Source organism: Dendropsophus ebraccatus, chromosome 13 (assembly GCF_027789765.1).
Source record: "Dendropsophus ebraccatus isolate aDenEbr1 chromosome 13, aDenEbr1.pat, whole genome shotgun sequence".
NCBI classification, from domain to species: Eukaryota; Metazoa; Chordata; class Amphibia; order Anura; family Hylidae; genus Dendropsophus; species Dendropsophus ebraccatus.
Genome location: NC_091466.1, coordinates 7,420,459 through 7,435,787, shown reverse-complemented (window position 1 = coordinate 7,435,787; position 15,329 = coordinate 7,420,459). Strand labels below are relative to the sequence as shown.

General features: G+C 51.2%; 1 protein-coding gene across 1 annotated transcript; it reads right to left on the bottom strand.

Annotated features, from left to right (window-relative positions):
* Positions 1–2: 2 nt before the first annotated feature.
* PMF1 (polyamine modulated factor 1) lies at positions 3–12,345 on the bottom strand. Its single transcript, XM_069950007.1, has 5 exons — positions 11,937–12,345; positions 11,324–11,429; positions 9,352–9,452; positions 8,371–8,566; positions 3–182 (listed from the first exon to the last, which is right to left on the bottom strand). The coding sequence occupies exons 1-5, from the start codon at positions 12,098–12,100 to the stop codon at positions 120–122; spliced, it is 630 nt and encodes a 209-aa protein (XP_069806108.1). The 5' UTR covers positions 12,101–12,345; the 3' UTR covers positions 3–119.
* Between the last annotated feature and the right edge of the window lie 2,984 nt (positions 12,346–15,329).

The following is a 15,329-nucleotide window of genomic DNA, read 5'->3' as shown; positions in this document are numbered from 1 at the left end:
GATAAAATATTACAACTTTAATAACATGAAAGGCGACAAAATACAACATCAAATAAACGCTTGTCTCACAATATGGAGAAGGAATCCAGAAGGACGGAGAGCAGGATAAGATGGGAGTGTCACATCGTGTCCCCCGACCCCTGAAGGGAAAGGACGAGTTCCCTCTGCGACTGACCCAGATCCTACAGAAATAAAGAGACTGAATGGTAATTGTGCAACTCAGGAATAATGGAGGAACATTTCCTGGTTAGAGTAAAGGGGTATTCCGAGATAAAACTAACTTGGATGGGGGGATCCAACCTCTGTACCCCTCAGGGATCTCTATTTCGGGCCGCAGCTCCATAGTTTTATATACAGCTGTGGGTGCGGCATGTGACCCGCAGCTCTATTCATTCCTACTTGGCCCTCCACGGCCGTTCTATCCACTCTATGGAACAGTCTGAGAGACAAGTTAAGTTTTATCTTGGAATACCCCTTTAACGTGTACCTAAACTTATAACAAACCTCTGATGCCAAAAGTCTTGATCAGATCAGGTCCAGGTGCCGAGCCCCCCACTGATGGCTCTGACCCCCATCATTTCTGCTTGGTTCTCAGAGACCTAGGGCTGCATTACACAGCCCGATCCACGGGGAAAGCGAGCACCGATCTGCTAGATATTACACAGCTCAGGGATGTATGTATATTGTTAGTGATGTCCGTGCAGTCCTTGCTTTAAATGGAAACTCCAGCATCAGTATATAGAAAATAATAAAGGTGAGGGGCGTGGTTTGAGCATGGCCGTGTGAGGACGTGCTGGCTCTGAGCTCCGGGCACAGCTCCGCATTACCGGGACTTTAACTTGCACCTTCTTTGCCCGTTATGCCCACCGGGTCTCGGAGGACCCCCTCTACCCCTGAGGCATCACCCCAAGCATTTCTGGCCCGTTTTGCCCATTCTGATCAGCGACATCCACACGCGGCCCAGCAGCGCAACAAGATGGCCGCTGTGCCTGTGACCAGGAGCACTGCCCTGAAGACGGCTCCTGCCTTTCCAGAGTTGAGCCAATCCTTACCGGAGCTTCTGCGGACTCCCGGTGAAACTGACCCGGCTTCACTGGCCGTCTCCGACCGGGACCCCCATTCCTCTCTCACCCCGGCTAGCCTCCTGACAGAGGTCCGGTCCTTACTGCAGGCTCTCCCGACCCGAGATGACCTCACAGCACAGCTGGCTCACATGGAGGAGAGGCATGCAGGAGACATGGCGGAAATCAAGTCCTCTATTACGGCGGTTGCCGCCGCTGTCACCGGCCTGGAGACCCGCCATGCCGCGCTGGACCAGCAGGTATCTACTCTGACCCCCCGCGTGGATGCGCAGGAGGCTGTTCTCCCTGACCTCATCTTCCATATCGTCGACCTTGAAAATCGGGGTCGCCGGAACAACATAAAAATACGTGGCCTCCCGGGGGAGATTGGCCCTGATCGCCTGGTGGGGACGGTGAGATACATCTTTAATAAATATCTGGGGGACCCTGAGGACACTTATATTGAAATGGACCGCACGCACAGAGTGACGGGCCCACGTCCACAGGACAGAAATCGCCCCAGGGACGTCCTCTGTCGCGTTCACTATTTCCAACAGAAGGAGGCGTTGCTCCAGCGCGCCTGGGAACTGGGTCCACTGGACTTTGAGGGCGCCGAAATTACTCTATTGCCCGACCTATCCAGACGCACCCTGGCCATGCGCCGGCTGCTAAAGCCGCTATTGGACGTCATCCGCAACTCGGATGCCTCCTATAGGTGGGGCTACCCCTTCCATCTTATCATCCGGAAAGGGAACACCTCCTACATCCTGCGCACCCCTGCGGATTTACCGGGGGCACGCCAACTGTTGGATCATGGCCATCTGCATCTGCCTGACTGGACTCTCCCGGTACTTCCGCTTCCTGTGTCGGGTTTGCCATCTGGTGGCCGCTCCCCTCGTACAGAGACCCGAAGATCCCGTTTGCCGCTACGAAGAGGCCCCTGTTCTCCCCGCCCCCGGGACCTGCACTCTCCGCCCAGGCAGCCGACCGATGCCCACTGAAGCGGGATTCTGCAGTTCTACCTATCCGCTGCCTCCGTTGGACCCTGAGACTCCGTCACGACTTGTGAAGACCTGTCTTGACTCCCATGCTACACAACCTGGCCGGACCGACTGTTACAGCGGAGCTACCACGTTGTGCCTTTCTCCTGGGCTACTCCGTCGCCGGGTGGTGCCCTATACCCCTTCAGTGCCTCCCTATGGTCCCCTTTTCTTCTTCCCCCCTTCCCCCTCCTCCCTGTCACTCTCTCTTTCCCCCCACAGCGGCAAAGTCTTGCCAGTTGTCTGCTCCTGCCGGGAGCGTGATGGACTGCATTGAACCTTCATCAGTGCTCCGGAGACTGGAACTGTTCGTATAGTTGGAGGGACTTGGGGTTGTTTAAGTAATAAGGGGGAGGTGGGTGGGTGTTTTTGCTTTTCCTAAGGAATGGTTAGTTTGGGGTTGCTAGGTTTGATATGTACAGTTTTTTGGTTCAGATATCAATCATGTTTGTTGCCCTGTGAGTGCCCTCCCAGAACTGTGGATAGCCTGTATACACAGGCCCGGCAGGAATGTTCTCCTCCCCGACCCCCCCTGACCCTGTCTCCCCTCTCCACCCCCACCTCCCGTCTGCCTAGTTCTTTCCATGTGTTCCCCGTTGCCACAAACCAACAGCCAGTTTGATCCCAGTCTACGGCCTGCCTATACAGTACGCCTACTGGCACTGCTCACCCAATACACGAGGAAGAGTTGCAGTACCAGGGCTGTGATAGCTGTATGTACAGTTATCTCCTCCCCTACGACTCTTGTCCTAGTTACTACAGTGGCCCTCCCACCCTTGGTCCCTCCCGTCACCCCCTCCCTCCTGCCCTTCTCCCCCTCCCCCCCTGCCTCGCCCCTCAACATGCTGCCCCCATTACCCTCCCTATACCCCCCCTCCCCTCCGCCCGCCAGTCCCTATGTGTTGTTTAGTGATCCCTTGGGCTCCCTCTCAGGCAAGGGTGACACTCCTCCGCTCCTCTGGTCGGGTTGGCACCGTGTTAGGAATACGTCTGGAGCTGCGGCCGCCCATAGGTGTGCCTGTACTCTCCAGCCCGTGGTTATCTCTACGCGACCTCTAGACGTAGTCTCTCTCTTTCTTTCTCTCTCCCTTCGTCTGTCTCTTCTTGTAGTTCCCCTTCACACACTTTGCTCTCCATGTGTACTCCCCACTGACCTCCTCTCTTCTCTACCTGGAGCTCTTTGCCCGAGCTGCCTCTCTTGGTCTGCCATTCCGCGCTCCTCCGTGTGGTGTTCTTGCACGGGTTCCTGGCTGGTGACCGGGTGTCCCTGCCACACCTAGTGTCTGGGTCTTTGATACCAGTCTTTGTTTCCTCTAGTCTTTTTCTTCTCCCCCTCTTTCCCTCCTTTGCACGGACCTCCCCTTGGTGTTCTAGTCCCCCTTCAGTTGCTGGTCGTTCCCCTCCCCTGTCTCTTTCCCTTCCCCTAGACCGCTCCTCACTGAACATGTCCTCGGTACTGTGTGTGTCTATTAACGCGCAGGGCCTGAACATCCCTGAAAAACGCTCCTCCCTCTTGCGCCTCTTGTGGGCTAAGCGTGCCGCGATTGCATTCATTCAAGAGACCCATTTCCGTAAGGATCAGGTTCAGAACCTGTCAGATCGTAATTTTCCTGATGTATTTCACAGTTGCTCGCCCAACTCTAAAACGAAAGGGGTGTCTATTTTAATTGCCCGCTCTGCACTGTGGGAGTACATTGCCCAGATGTCGGACTCAGAGGGCCGTTATCTCTTTGTTTAAGGTAAGATGGCCGGTACCCTTTGCACATTTGGTACAATATACCTCCCCAATTCTGGACAAGTGAACTTTCTCGAAAGCTGTCTCGCGGAGGTTGATGACTTTTTAGAGGGAGTGGTGGTTCTCGGAGGTGACTTCAACATGGCTCTTGACCCCCTTTTAGACTCCTCTTCGGGTCACTCTTCTCTTTCTTTTTCTTCCCTTCGGCGTGCCAAGCAAACCTTACACTCCTACCAGCTGATGGATGTATGGAGACTCCTTCACCCACGCGACCCACCTTTTTCTCCAATCCTCATAATCTCTACTCGCGCCTTGACTACTTCTTTCTTGCACACTCTCACTTGGACCTTGTAATCTCTGCTTCTATTGATCCCATATCCTTCTCTGACCATGCGATGATCGCTCTTTCCTTATCGTTCTCCCCTCCCCAACCGTGGACCTGGCGTTGGCATCTTAACGACTCCTTACTTAGGGACTCCGGAGTCCTTGCCGAAGTACGCTCGGACTTAACCAACTATTTTGCGACTAATGTCACGGCGGATTCCTCTCCTCTGGTGGTCTGGGAAGCCCATAAAAGTTTCATTCGCGGTTCGTTCATTAAATTAGCCACACGCCTTAAGAAGGAACGCTCTGCCAAGATACTCACCCTCGTCTCCAAAATTGCGACTCTAGATAAACAGCATAAGAGGACATTGGCGGTGGCCACTGGAGCAGAGCTGGCAGCCCTTCGGGTTGCGCTGCGAGACCTTACCTTTGCGAATGCTAAGGCCGCCCTAGCGCGCTGCCGCCGTCACTATTATGAACATGGTAATAAACCAGGCAAGACCCTAGCACGGGCTTTGCGAACACAAAGAGCTCGCTCCTTTGTTCCTCATATCTCCTCTGCCTCCGGTTCCAAGCTCTCCTTGAACCTCCAAATTGCTGACTTGCCGCGCCAGGAAGTCCTTCCAGCTCTGATTCCCTCCTTTCCACCATCTCGGCTTACCTGCGGGACTCGGGTCTTCCCTCTTTGCCGGAGGAGAGCGCTGCCTCCATGGAATCACTGACGCGGAATGGGCGATTAAATCCACCCCCTCGGGTAAAGCCCCTGGCCCCGATGGGTTTACCCTGCCCTATTACAAAGTCTTTGGTCCCCTCCTGAAGGAACATTTCCTGTCTGCATACAACGTGGTCTCCACTGGCTCCTCACTCCCCCCAGATTCCCTACGGGCCCACATCTCTGTAATCCCTAAAGAGGGTAAAGACCCCTCTCACTGTCAGAACTACCGTCCCATCTCCATTCTAAATTTAGATCTCAAGTTCTTCTCCAAAATACTAGCGGCCCGCTTGACACCTTTCCTCCAGCCCCTTATACATTTAGCCTAAGTAGGTTTCTTACCCACGAGGGAAGCCCAGGACAATACCACCAGGGCCATCAATATCATCCACCATGTCCGGTCCTCAGCCCTGCCGTCCATGCTCCTCTCCACCGACGCGGAGAAGGCCTTTGACCGAGTCAGCTGGCCCTTTCTCTTCGCTACACTCCGACATATAGGCCTCGGTCCACATATGTTGGCGTGGGTCAGTTCTCTGTACTCGTGTCCCTCTGCCCAGGTCTCGGTCGATGGCCTTCTCTCCACCCCGTTCCCCATATTTAACGGCACACGGCAGGGCTGTCCCCTGTCCCCTCTTATCTTTGTTCTGACGTTTGAACCTTTTCTTAGACACATCAGGAATAATGTAAATATCTCTGGGGTGAGTGTGGGGCGACTGGAGCAGAAAGTAGCGGCGTATGCAAATGACCTGCTCTTCTTTCTTACTCAACCCTCTGTATCCCTTCCTAATCTTCTTTCTGAACTCTCCAGGTTCCAAACTCTCTCCAATTATAAGATAAACTTGCAAAAATCCGAGGCGCTCAATCTCTCCCTTCCCCCTCCTGTGGTGGCCACCCTTGAGGCCTCTTTCCCCTTTCGTTGGACACGCTCATTCTTAACCTATCTGGGGATCCAGCTGACGCCGTCAGTTGCAGACATCTTTTCGGCGAATTATCTGCCAATGTTGAAACGTGTCGAATCAGACTTGCTGAGGTGGCACAGGGGCACCTTCTCCTGGTTTGGGCGCTGTGCTATCTTCAAAATGAATGTCCTACCTCGCCTCTTGTACCTTTTCCAGGCCCTCCCAGTGACAGTGCCCCTGTCCTACTTTAGACACCTCTCAACGATCCTCACCAAATTTATCTGGGCTCATAAGCAGCCTCGTCTGGCGAAGGCAGTCCTGTAGCGCCCAAAATCGAGAGGGGGACTTGGACTCCCAAACCTCTATCACTACTATGCTGCTGCCAATCTTTCCAGAGTGGTAGACTGGCATCGCCATGCCTTCACAAAAATCTGGGTAGGCCTGGAGATGGCACTTTCCCCCATAGCGCTGCTGGCGGCGCCATGGATGCCAGACGCCTACCGTCGACTTGCCCGACACCCCACCATTGCTCCGACCCTGAGGATGTGCCAAAAGCATCTCTCCTCCGGTTTCCTGGACCCACACCCCTCCCCCCTATTTCCGGTTCTGGGCAATCCCTCCTTTTTGCCCGGCATGGAGGACCCAGTGTTCCGTATATAGTTCCGCGCGGGCACCTTCCGTGCTTCCTCTTTCCTTAGCGGGTCAGGCTGGCTACCTCTATCCTCACGGACCCTTCACCCCTGGGGTTCTGGCGGTTGTTGCAACTCCATCACTTCCTCCTTTCCCTGCCACTACCTTCCTGCTTTGCACGGTCACCCACTCAGTTTGAGTCTCTTTGCCTGGGCTCCGGCCCGCTCCGCCATATTCTTTCTCTCCTCTATGCCATGCTGGGCTCACCTCCTGAGCAGCCTCCGCCTCCTTTTCTTACCGCATAGGAAGCGGACCTTAACGTTACTTTTTCTGCACCGGAGGTGGAACGCGTCCTTGTGTGCACACATTCCTCATCTATCGCCTCCCGTCTCCAGGAGGTGGGGTACAAAATCCTCTCGCGGTGGTATCGAGTGCCTACTCGACTTCATCGGATTTTCCCCGAGGTCTCCCAGCTCTGCTGGAGGAACTGTGGTGGAAAGGGCTCCCTCCTTCACACTTTCTGGAGCTGCCCTAAACTGGAGCCTTTTTGGAGAGCGGTATGGCGTATCTCCTCCACTTTTACCGACCACCAGCTCCCCTTCTCTCCATCATTCTTCCTTCTGCACTTGTCGGAGATCCCTCTGAAGACTTACCGTCGCTCTGTGCTCCGACATCTGGTTAATGCTGCTCGTCCGTGCATTCCTGCCCTGTGGCGCCAACCTGACCCCCCGAGTGTCTCCCTGTGGCTCAGCAAAGTGGAGGATCTCAAGCACCTGAAGGATCTGACGGCGCAATTGTATAATCGCAATGCTTGTTTCTTTCGCACCTGGTACTACTGGGATCAGTTTACTGAATCAACTGAATTTCGGTCTCTTCTGGTTCAGTGAGGACCGGTCTCCCCCTACCCCGCCCCCCCTTTTCCCTATCCTTCCTCCTTGTGTTCTCTTGCTTCCCCTTCCCTTCTTCGTTTTCTATTTTTATTCTTCTCTTCCTTTTCTTGGTTGCTATTTGAGCGTGAGCTCGCTCCCGAGCTATTTGACTCTTTTCATGTCTAGCCACCCTACCGGGAGTTGCGGATTGCCACGGATTATGCTATAGTCTGCTGTTAACTTGCACTTGTTTATGTTTCTGTTGTCACAATGTCATGTCATTGCACCCTGCAGGTGCGACGAGTTACTGTTGGTCTGGTTATAAATTTGAAAAATGAATAAAATTGAGAATTTAAAAAAAATAAATAAAAAAAATAAAGGTGTTGTGCTTATTTCTCCACGCTCCCCTGGTTTCCTCCTGCTGTGTCTCTCGGTCCTGCGCTGACCGCCACTTTCACAGACAAACCAATCTCTGCAGTGACAGCCTGCTGAGCCAATCACAGGCTGCAGCACTGTCCCATCTCGGTTAGTGATTGGCTGAGCGGCGGTCACCATAGAGATGGGTTCATCTGTGGAAGTTTCAACAGTGACTGTGGTTATCAGGGGCCCAGAGACACAGCTGTGCTTCACCTATTACGCGGAGCGGTGCACGGCTGGGGGGGTCGATGATTTGGAAACTTCTTGAAAGAAAAAGATCAATTGACTAGGCAAAGAACTGCTGACACCACAGCTGATCGTTGTCTTTAGGACACAAGGCGATATGTGCCTGATTCAACATACAATCACTGCGTGTAATATGACCTTCACACCACATGCTGTGCTTTCTCCCCCTTACAGGAGTGTCCCCAACCAGCGGCTTACCGCTGCAAAACTACAACTTTGGCTGCCGGGGCACAATGAGAGTTGTAGTTTTGTAGCAGCAGGAGGGGTGCCCCATGGGACAGCATTATAGCATCACCCTGGGACGGGACAGCACCTCAGCATCACCATGGGACGGGACAGGACCTCAGCATCACCATGGGACAGCATTAGCATCAGCACGGGACAGCATCATAGCATCACCATGGGACAGGACATCATCATCATCATCATCAGAGTACCTGCCAGGCCTTCTGCCTCTTCTCGATCTCCCTCCTCATCATCTCTATCTTCTCCCTCTTGGCCAAGACGGACACCGCCAGCCCAGCATTCTCCTGCTGTTTCTCCTTTAAGAGCTTGCGCAGGTATTCCCGCTGCTGGAGGAGGTATGGCACAAGATGGCTGCACAAGTCTTCTTCTGGGATTCCGCTAGGACGCCTGGTAGGGAAGCAGAAAAGACAAGTTCACAAAACTCCCAATATAGCCCATGCTGGGGGGGCTCCACACACTCCACCATAATCCCCCTGACTGACACACTGTAACAAACTGGGGGAAAAGAGGTGTGTGCTGCTGATGTGTCTGCCTTACAGAGGATTGTACACACTAAGGCTACGGTCACACAATGCGCAAACAATGGCCGTTGTTTGCAAAAAAATTGCATTGAAATCAAGACAGATTTTAATAGCCGTATACAACAACGGCCACTGTTTGCATTGACTTCAATGCAACCCATTTCACTATGAAAAGAACGGCCATTCTAGTCATAAAATGTACGTTGTGTGAACATAGACTAAGGGTGAGTTCACACTACGGAATCTGCGCGGATAAGTTCCGGTGGATTCCGTTGCTCGTACCAGCTCACGGCCGCGTGCATATCCGCCCATGCCATAGACACCATTCCATGGCCGGGCGATTCCCCTGAAAGAATTGACACAACAGTTCTTTCAGTGGAAGGCGGAATCCGCCTGAACGGTTACGAGCGACAGACTCCGCCAGAACTTATTTGCGCGGTTTCTGTAGTGTGGACCCCCCATATGGGCGCATTCACACTTTCGGTCAATATGGATATTAGATTACACCCTAAACTGTACTAAACCTTAAGCCGTGAGAAGTAGGTCCATACTGGATTGTATTGTACTTTGTTAACAATAATTCAGAGACACCAAGCCAGGTCTGAATCACTATGAGGTAATGGATTTGACAAGGTTGTGGCCGGCACTCACCACTGCGGCTCGCTCCTATCCCCGGCCTCTCTTTCCAGTTTGTCTAGAGACTCCAGCAGCGCCTCCAGGTTCCCTTCATCCTTTATATCCTGAATCTCAGCCTGTAAAACCATAAGAGATGTGTAGACTGAGAGTTGTAGTCCCAACACTGACCCTGATCCTCCGGAAACAGCAGGAGACACATAGTCCCAGATCAGAGGGGATCTCACTATTACAGTCCGCCATGATGGAAGATCTGAGAACAAACAGGTCATGCTGAGAACAAATCCTCATTACATATCCCCCTAGGAGGAGGAGGAAGAACCCGTCTGGCATCCACATCGCCGGATGAGGGCTCGTTTTTTGCAGGACAATAGGTACATTTTAATGGCCCCATTCTGGGTGTCATATTACTTATTGGTTTTATTATCTTTTTTTGTGCCATGATCTCTCGTTTTTTATTGGCATCATATTTATTTACAGTATATTTATTCGAAACAGCATTTTTCCTTTCAGTTTTGCTATTGTTAACAAAAAATAGCAATATGAGAACAAAAATTTGCTGTTTTAATTAAATATTAATACAGGGAGTGGTAATATTGCCAGGGACCACTAATACCGCTCCCTGTGATGGCGGTGTAACACCCGTGATGTGTAGTGTAACGTATGTGTAGTCTGGAGCTCCTGTGATGTGACGTATCTATAGACTGGAGCTCCTGTCATGTGACGTGCCTGTAGACTGGAGCTCCTGTCATGTGACGTGCCTGTAGACTGGAGCTCCTGTCATGTGACGTGTCTGTAGACTGGAGCTCCTGTCATGTGACGTGCCTGTAGACTGGAGCTCCTGTCATGTGACGTGCCTGTAGACTGGAGCTCCTGTCATGTGACGTGTCTGTAGCTTGGAGCTTTTGTCATGTGACGTGCCTGTAGACTGGAGCTCCTGTCATGTGACGTGCCTGTAGACTGGAGCTCCTGTCATGTGACGTATCTATAGACTGGAGCTCCTGTCATGTGACGTATCTATAGACTGGAGCTCCTGTCATGTGACGTATCTATAGACTGGAGCTCCTGTCATGTGACGTGTCTATAGACTGGAGCTCCTGTCATGTGACGTATCTATAGACTGGAGCTCCTGTCATGTGACGTGCCTGTAGACTGGAGCTCCTGTCATGTGACGTGCCTGTAGACTGGAGCTCCTGTCATGTGACGTGCCTGTAGACTGGAGCTCCTGTCATGTGACGTGCCTGTAGACTGGAGCTCCTGTCATGTGACGTGCCTGTAGACTGGAGCTCCTGTCATGTGACGTGCCTGTAGACTGGAGCTCCTGTCATGTGACGTGCCTGTAGACTGGAGCTCCTGTCATGTGACGTGCCTGTAGACTGGAGCTCCTGTCATGTGACGTGTCTGTAGACTGGAGCTCCTGTCATGTGACGTGCCTGTAGACTGGAGCTCCTGTCATGTGACGTGCCTGTAGACTGGAGCTCCTGTCATGTGACGTGCCTGTAGACTGGAGCTCCTGTCATGTGACGTGCCTGTAGACTGGAGCTCCTGTCATGTGACGTGTCTGTAGACTGGAGCTCCTGTCATGTGACGTGTCTGTAGACTGGAGCTCCTGTCATGTGACGTGTCTGTAGACTGGAGCTCCTGTCATGTGACGTGTCTGTAGACTGGAGCTCCTGTCATGTGACGTGTCTGTAGACTGGAGCTCCTGTCATGTGACGTGTCTGTAGACTGGAGCTCCTGTCATGTGACGTGTCTGTAGACTGGAGCTCCTGTCATGTGACGTGTCTGTAGACTGGAGCTCCTGTCATGTGACGTGTCTGTAGACTGGAGCTCCTGTCATGTGACGTGTCTGTAGACTGGAGCTCCTGTCATGTGACGTGCCTGTAGACTGGAGCTCCTGTCATGTGACGTGTCTGTAGACTGGACCACTATGGCGGATAAATCAGGACACCATTTACCCTTTACCCCCCTGTACCAGCAGGACAGTTACATTGATGGAGGCGTGCAGCTGGGACACAAACTGGTCGTAGATGCTGCGGGTGATCTCCGGCTGTATCTTGTAGAACTTCCGGTAACAGCGAGCGAATCTCTGGTAACTGCGGAGAGAAGAAAGGGTTAACATTTTATAATCCAGCACTTCATGGCGGCACAATACTCATATACACACATTACATATACCCCAAATGTTATAGGGGTATCTGGGTGATAGGCAATATGGCCGGCCTGCAGGGTAACCCCATCATTAGGAATCTGCAGGGAAACCCTGTCATTGCGGTGGTGTAACCCTCAGTGGCAGCCATATTATTTATCACTCAGCTTTCCCTGACACAGCTGGTGGAGATTGTCAGCTCTTCAGGCTACAGATGTATTGTGGCTGATGAAGTAACAGCAGCAGCCAATGAAATGAAGGACACCGAATTACAACCAATCACAGACCGCCACTTAGCCGATACAGCCAATCAGGTGCGCCCGCAGCTCAACAGAAAACCAATGAGCGCTTAGTTGTAGTGTACCAATCACATGACAGGGGGCGTTATAAAGCAGCCAATCAGATCAAAAAGTCCGCGCTGCTCCACCAATCAGGACGCGATCCTGCCTCTTACCTTCCCGCCTCCACCAGCCCCTTCAAGAACTTCTCCACCAGCATGTTGAAGATGAGCAGTCGCCCGGTTTGAGCGGGCGCGGCTCCGGTGTCGGCCGCCGGTTGCGAGGTTCCCGCATCCTCAGAGGACGAGGCTCCCTCCTCAGCTTCCATCTTGTCCGCCATCACCTTTTCCCGCCAACCCAATTCTACCTCCTCATTAGTTATTCCAGCTGTCACTCATCAGACCCGCCTCATTACTGGGATATGATTGGCTGAAGCCACCCGGACTCCACAAATTGCAGGACTGGGGTTTTTCAATCCGCGCCCTAAAGAGGGCGGAGCTTCAGTGTCCCCACCTGGTTGATAGCGAAGATGGAGACGCGTAGCGGTCGCCTAGCAACCACGTCCCTCTTTTTACCGTGCCTGAAATGAGAACAGGGCGGGAGATTTCTCTCCTGACGCGTTATTCGTATTGGCGGGAAAGACAGAAATGACGTCATAATAAACCCCGTTACATCCGTGACATAAATTCTGAGAGAAAACACTAGAATCCTAGAAAATTATGTCTTCCCTAGGACATGGCGAAAGTAGGGATCTCCTCACAGTGACAGGGACTTAGTAGGGATCTCCTCACACAGCGACAGGGACCTAGTAGGGATCTCCTCACACAGTGACAGGGACTTAGGGATCTCCTCACACAGTGACAGGGACCTAGTAGGGATCTCCTCACACAGTGACAGGGACTTAGTAGGGATCTCCTCACACAGTGACAGGGACCTAGTAGGGATCTCCTCACACAGTGACAGGGACTTAGGGATCTCCTCACACAGTGACAGGGACCTAGTAGGGATCTCCTCACACAGTGACAGGGACTTAGTAGGGATCTCCTCACACAGTGACAGGGACCTAGTAGGGATCTCCTCACACAGTGACAGGGACCTAGTAGGGATCTCCTCACACAGTGACAGGGACCTAGTAGGGATCTCCTCACACAGTGACAGGGACCTAGTAGGGATCTCCTCACACAGTGACAGGGACTTAGTAGGGATCTCCTCACACAGTGACAGGGACTTAGTAGGGATCTCCTCACACAGTGACAGGGACTTAGTAGGGATCTCCTGATAAAGTGACAGGTACTTAGTAGGGATCTCCTCACACAGTGACAGGGACTTAGTAGGGATCTCCTCACACAGTGACAGGGACTTAGTAGGGATCTCCTCACACAGTGACAGGGACTTAGTAGGGATCTCCTCACATGTTTGAAAGGTTCCTTATACAATCTGAGGCAGGCATCTTCCAGCCCATCCCCCCACACCTGCTTATATGTATCTGTGTATATCACAGAGAGGAGGTGTAAGGGGGAGTGACATCACTCAGGGGGCGGGACTAGAGATTAGTAATTTACGTCCATAAAAAAACAAAACAGGCCAGTCTTCCAGTACTTATCAGCTGATGCATGCCCTGCAGGAAGTGGTATTCTTTTCAGTCTGGTGAGCAGAAGAGGTTTTCTATGGAGACTTGCTGCTGCTCTGGACAGTTCCTGACATGGACAGAGGGGGCAGCAGAGATCATTTTATATACAACTTTCTAATACTGGAGTACCCCCTTTAGTAGGGTTACTTCAGAGATACCCATTTCCGGACACTGCTGATTAGGGGTGCAGTAGATTATTCTTACACACCAAACTCTTTAAGCTTAAAGGGAATGTCATCAGAATTGACCCATTATATTTTAAAGAATTTTCTGGGATTTTTCTTTCTCCGTTTTCTGTAGTTTTTGTTGTCATCAGTAATCCTAAAACTAGGCTGTGACTCCCCTGTCCTGTCTGTGATGATAAAGAGGAGGCTGCTGGAAAGTGATCTGTATAGAATTACAGTTACAGGTGACATCAGTAGATGGAGAGGACGATAGATACTCAGCCTCTTGTTTTGGTGCTGGTTGGGGTGTAGTAAAAGTAAAAAATTTAATCCCTTAAGGACGGAGCCAATTTTGGCTTTTGCACTTCCATTTTTTTCTCCTCATTCTTAAAAGGCCATAGCACCTGCATTTTTCCACCCACAGACCCACATGAGCCCTTATTTCTTGCGACAATAATTGTACTTTGCAATGATATACTGTAAATATGCTTCAAAACAAAATTTTTTACATGGTAAAATAGAAATTTTTTTTTTTTTTTTTTATTTGGCGGGGTTGTGTCTACGCCATTTTCCCTATGTGAAAATGACATGTTATCTGTGTTCCTTGAGTCAATAAGATTACAATGATCGGCAACTAGATCAGTGCTGTAATACTCTGAGCTGCAGCAGACCAGATACAGTGTCAGTGTCAGACGCTGAGGCCCGGACGGCTCAGAAGAGATCTGCTCTCTATGTTTGCATCAAGGGGAGGGGGAGGGTGGCTGTGGTGAACCCGCCACTAGACACCAGGGATCGGGCGATCAGAGGCAACAGTCTTAATTAGCAGGCACTGACAGCAGCCAGTAGCGGCGGGATACAGAGCGGGATGGCGGCACAGCCTCTCTCTGAATCCTGGGAGAGGACACATGCTGTACAATTACTGTCTTTAAGGGGTTAAAGAAACACTAAAAATAAAAAATAAAAATATTTATGACAAAGAAAACAGGAGTTGTAGTTGCAAGTAGTTCTGCAATATACTCACTTCCTTTTAACTTTTTATCTTTTGTTTAAAGCAACATTATACATATGGCCACTAGGTGTCTCTCTTTACTACACATCCACATTCAGGAGCAGAGAATCCTGGGGGTGCTTGCATTGTATGGTCAGCTCTCCTGTCACACAGAACCAAAACTTCTATAACCACACAATGACATTATACATAAGGCTACATTCACACGCAGCAAAAGTGGTGGAATTCTTCAACGCAGAGAAAGGAGCCACGTGAGGCTCCCATAGACTGCCATTATGACGGAGGCTGGCGGCATTCCGCAAGAGAAAATTCCACCACTTTTGCTAGGTATGAACATAACCTAACACAGAGCATTGTCTCCTAGTAAGCTGCGGAGCTGATAATAGAATTAGCCCTTAGCTGATATACAAGCTGCCTGATGAACAGCAGTCTTTCCTTGTGTGAGTGCTGGGACTAAGGGCCCTTTTACAAGGAAAGATTATCTGACAGATTATCTGCCAAAGATTTGAAGCCAAAGCCAGGAATGGACTATAAACAGAGATCAGGTAATAAAGGAAAGCCTGAGATTTCTCTTTTCAAATCCATTCCTGGCTCTGGCTTCAAATCTTTGGCAGATAATCTGTCAGATAATCTTTCAGTGTAAAAGGACCCTAAAGGCCGTAGACTTCCAGTGTTTGGTCTCGTTCTTTGACCAGAGAAAAGAACAAATATTGGTACAGAGGGAGCGTGGAGCACTATACCGCTATATGTGTAACATATATATATA

What these genes read in the sequence shown, in the direction of transcription:
- PMF1 (XM_069950007.1), bottom strand. Translation starts at nt 12,100, where the DNA reads ATGGCGGACAAGATGGAAGCTGAGGAGGGAGCCTCGTCCTCTGAGGAT. An exon ending in GGGCTGGTGGAGGCGGGAAG is followed by an intron (nt 11,430 to 11,936) that starts GTAAGAGGCAGG and finishes TTCTCTCCGCAG; the next exon opens with TTACCAGAGATTCGCTCGCT. An exon ending in GATAGGAGCGAGCCGCAGTG is followed by an intron (nt 8,567 to 9,351) that starts GTGAGTGCCGGC and finishes CTTCCCTACCAG; the next exon opens with GCGTCCTAGCGGAATCCCAG.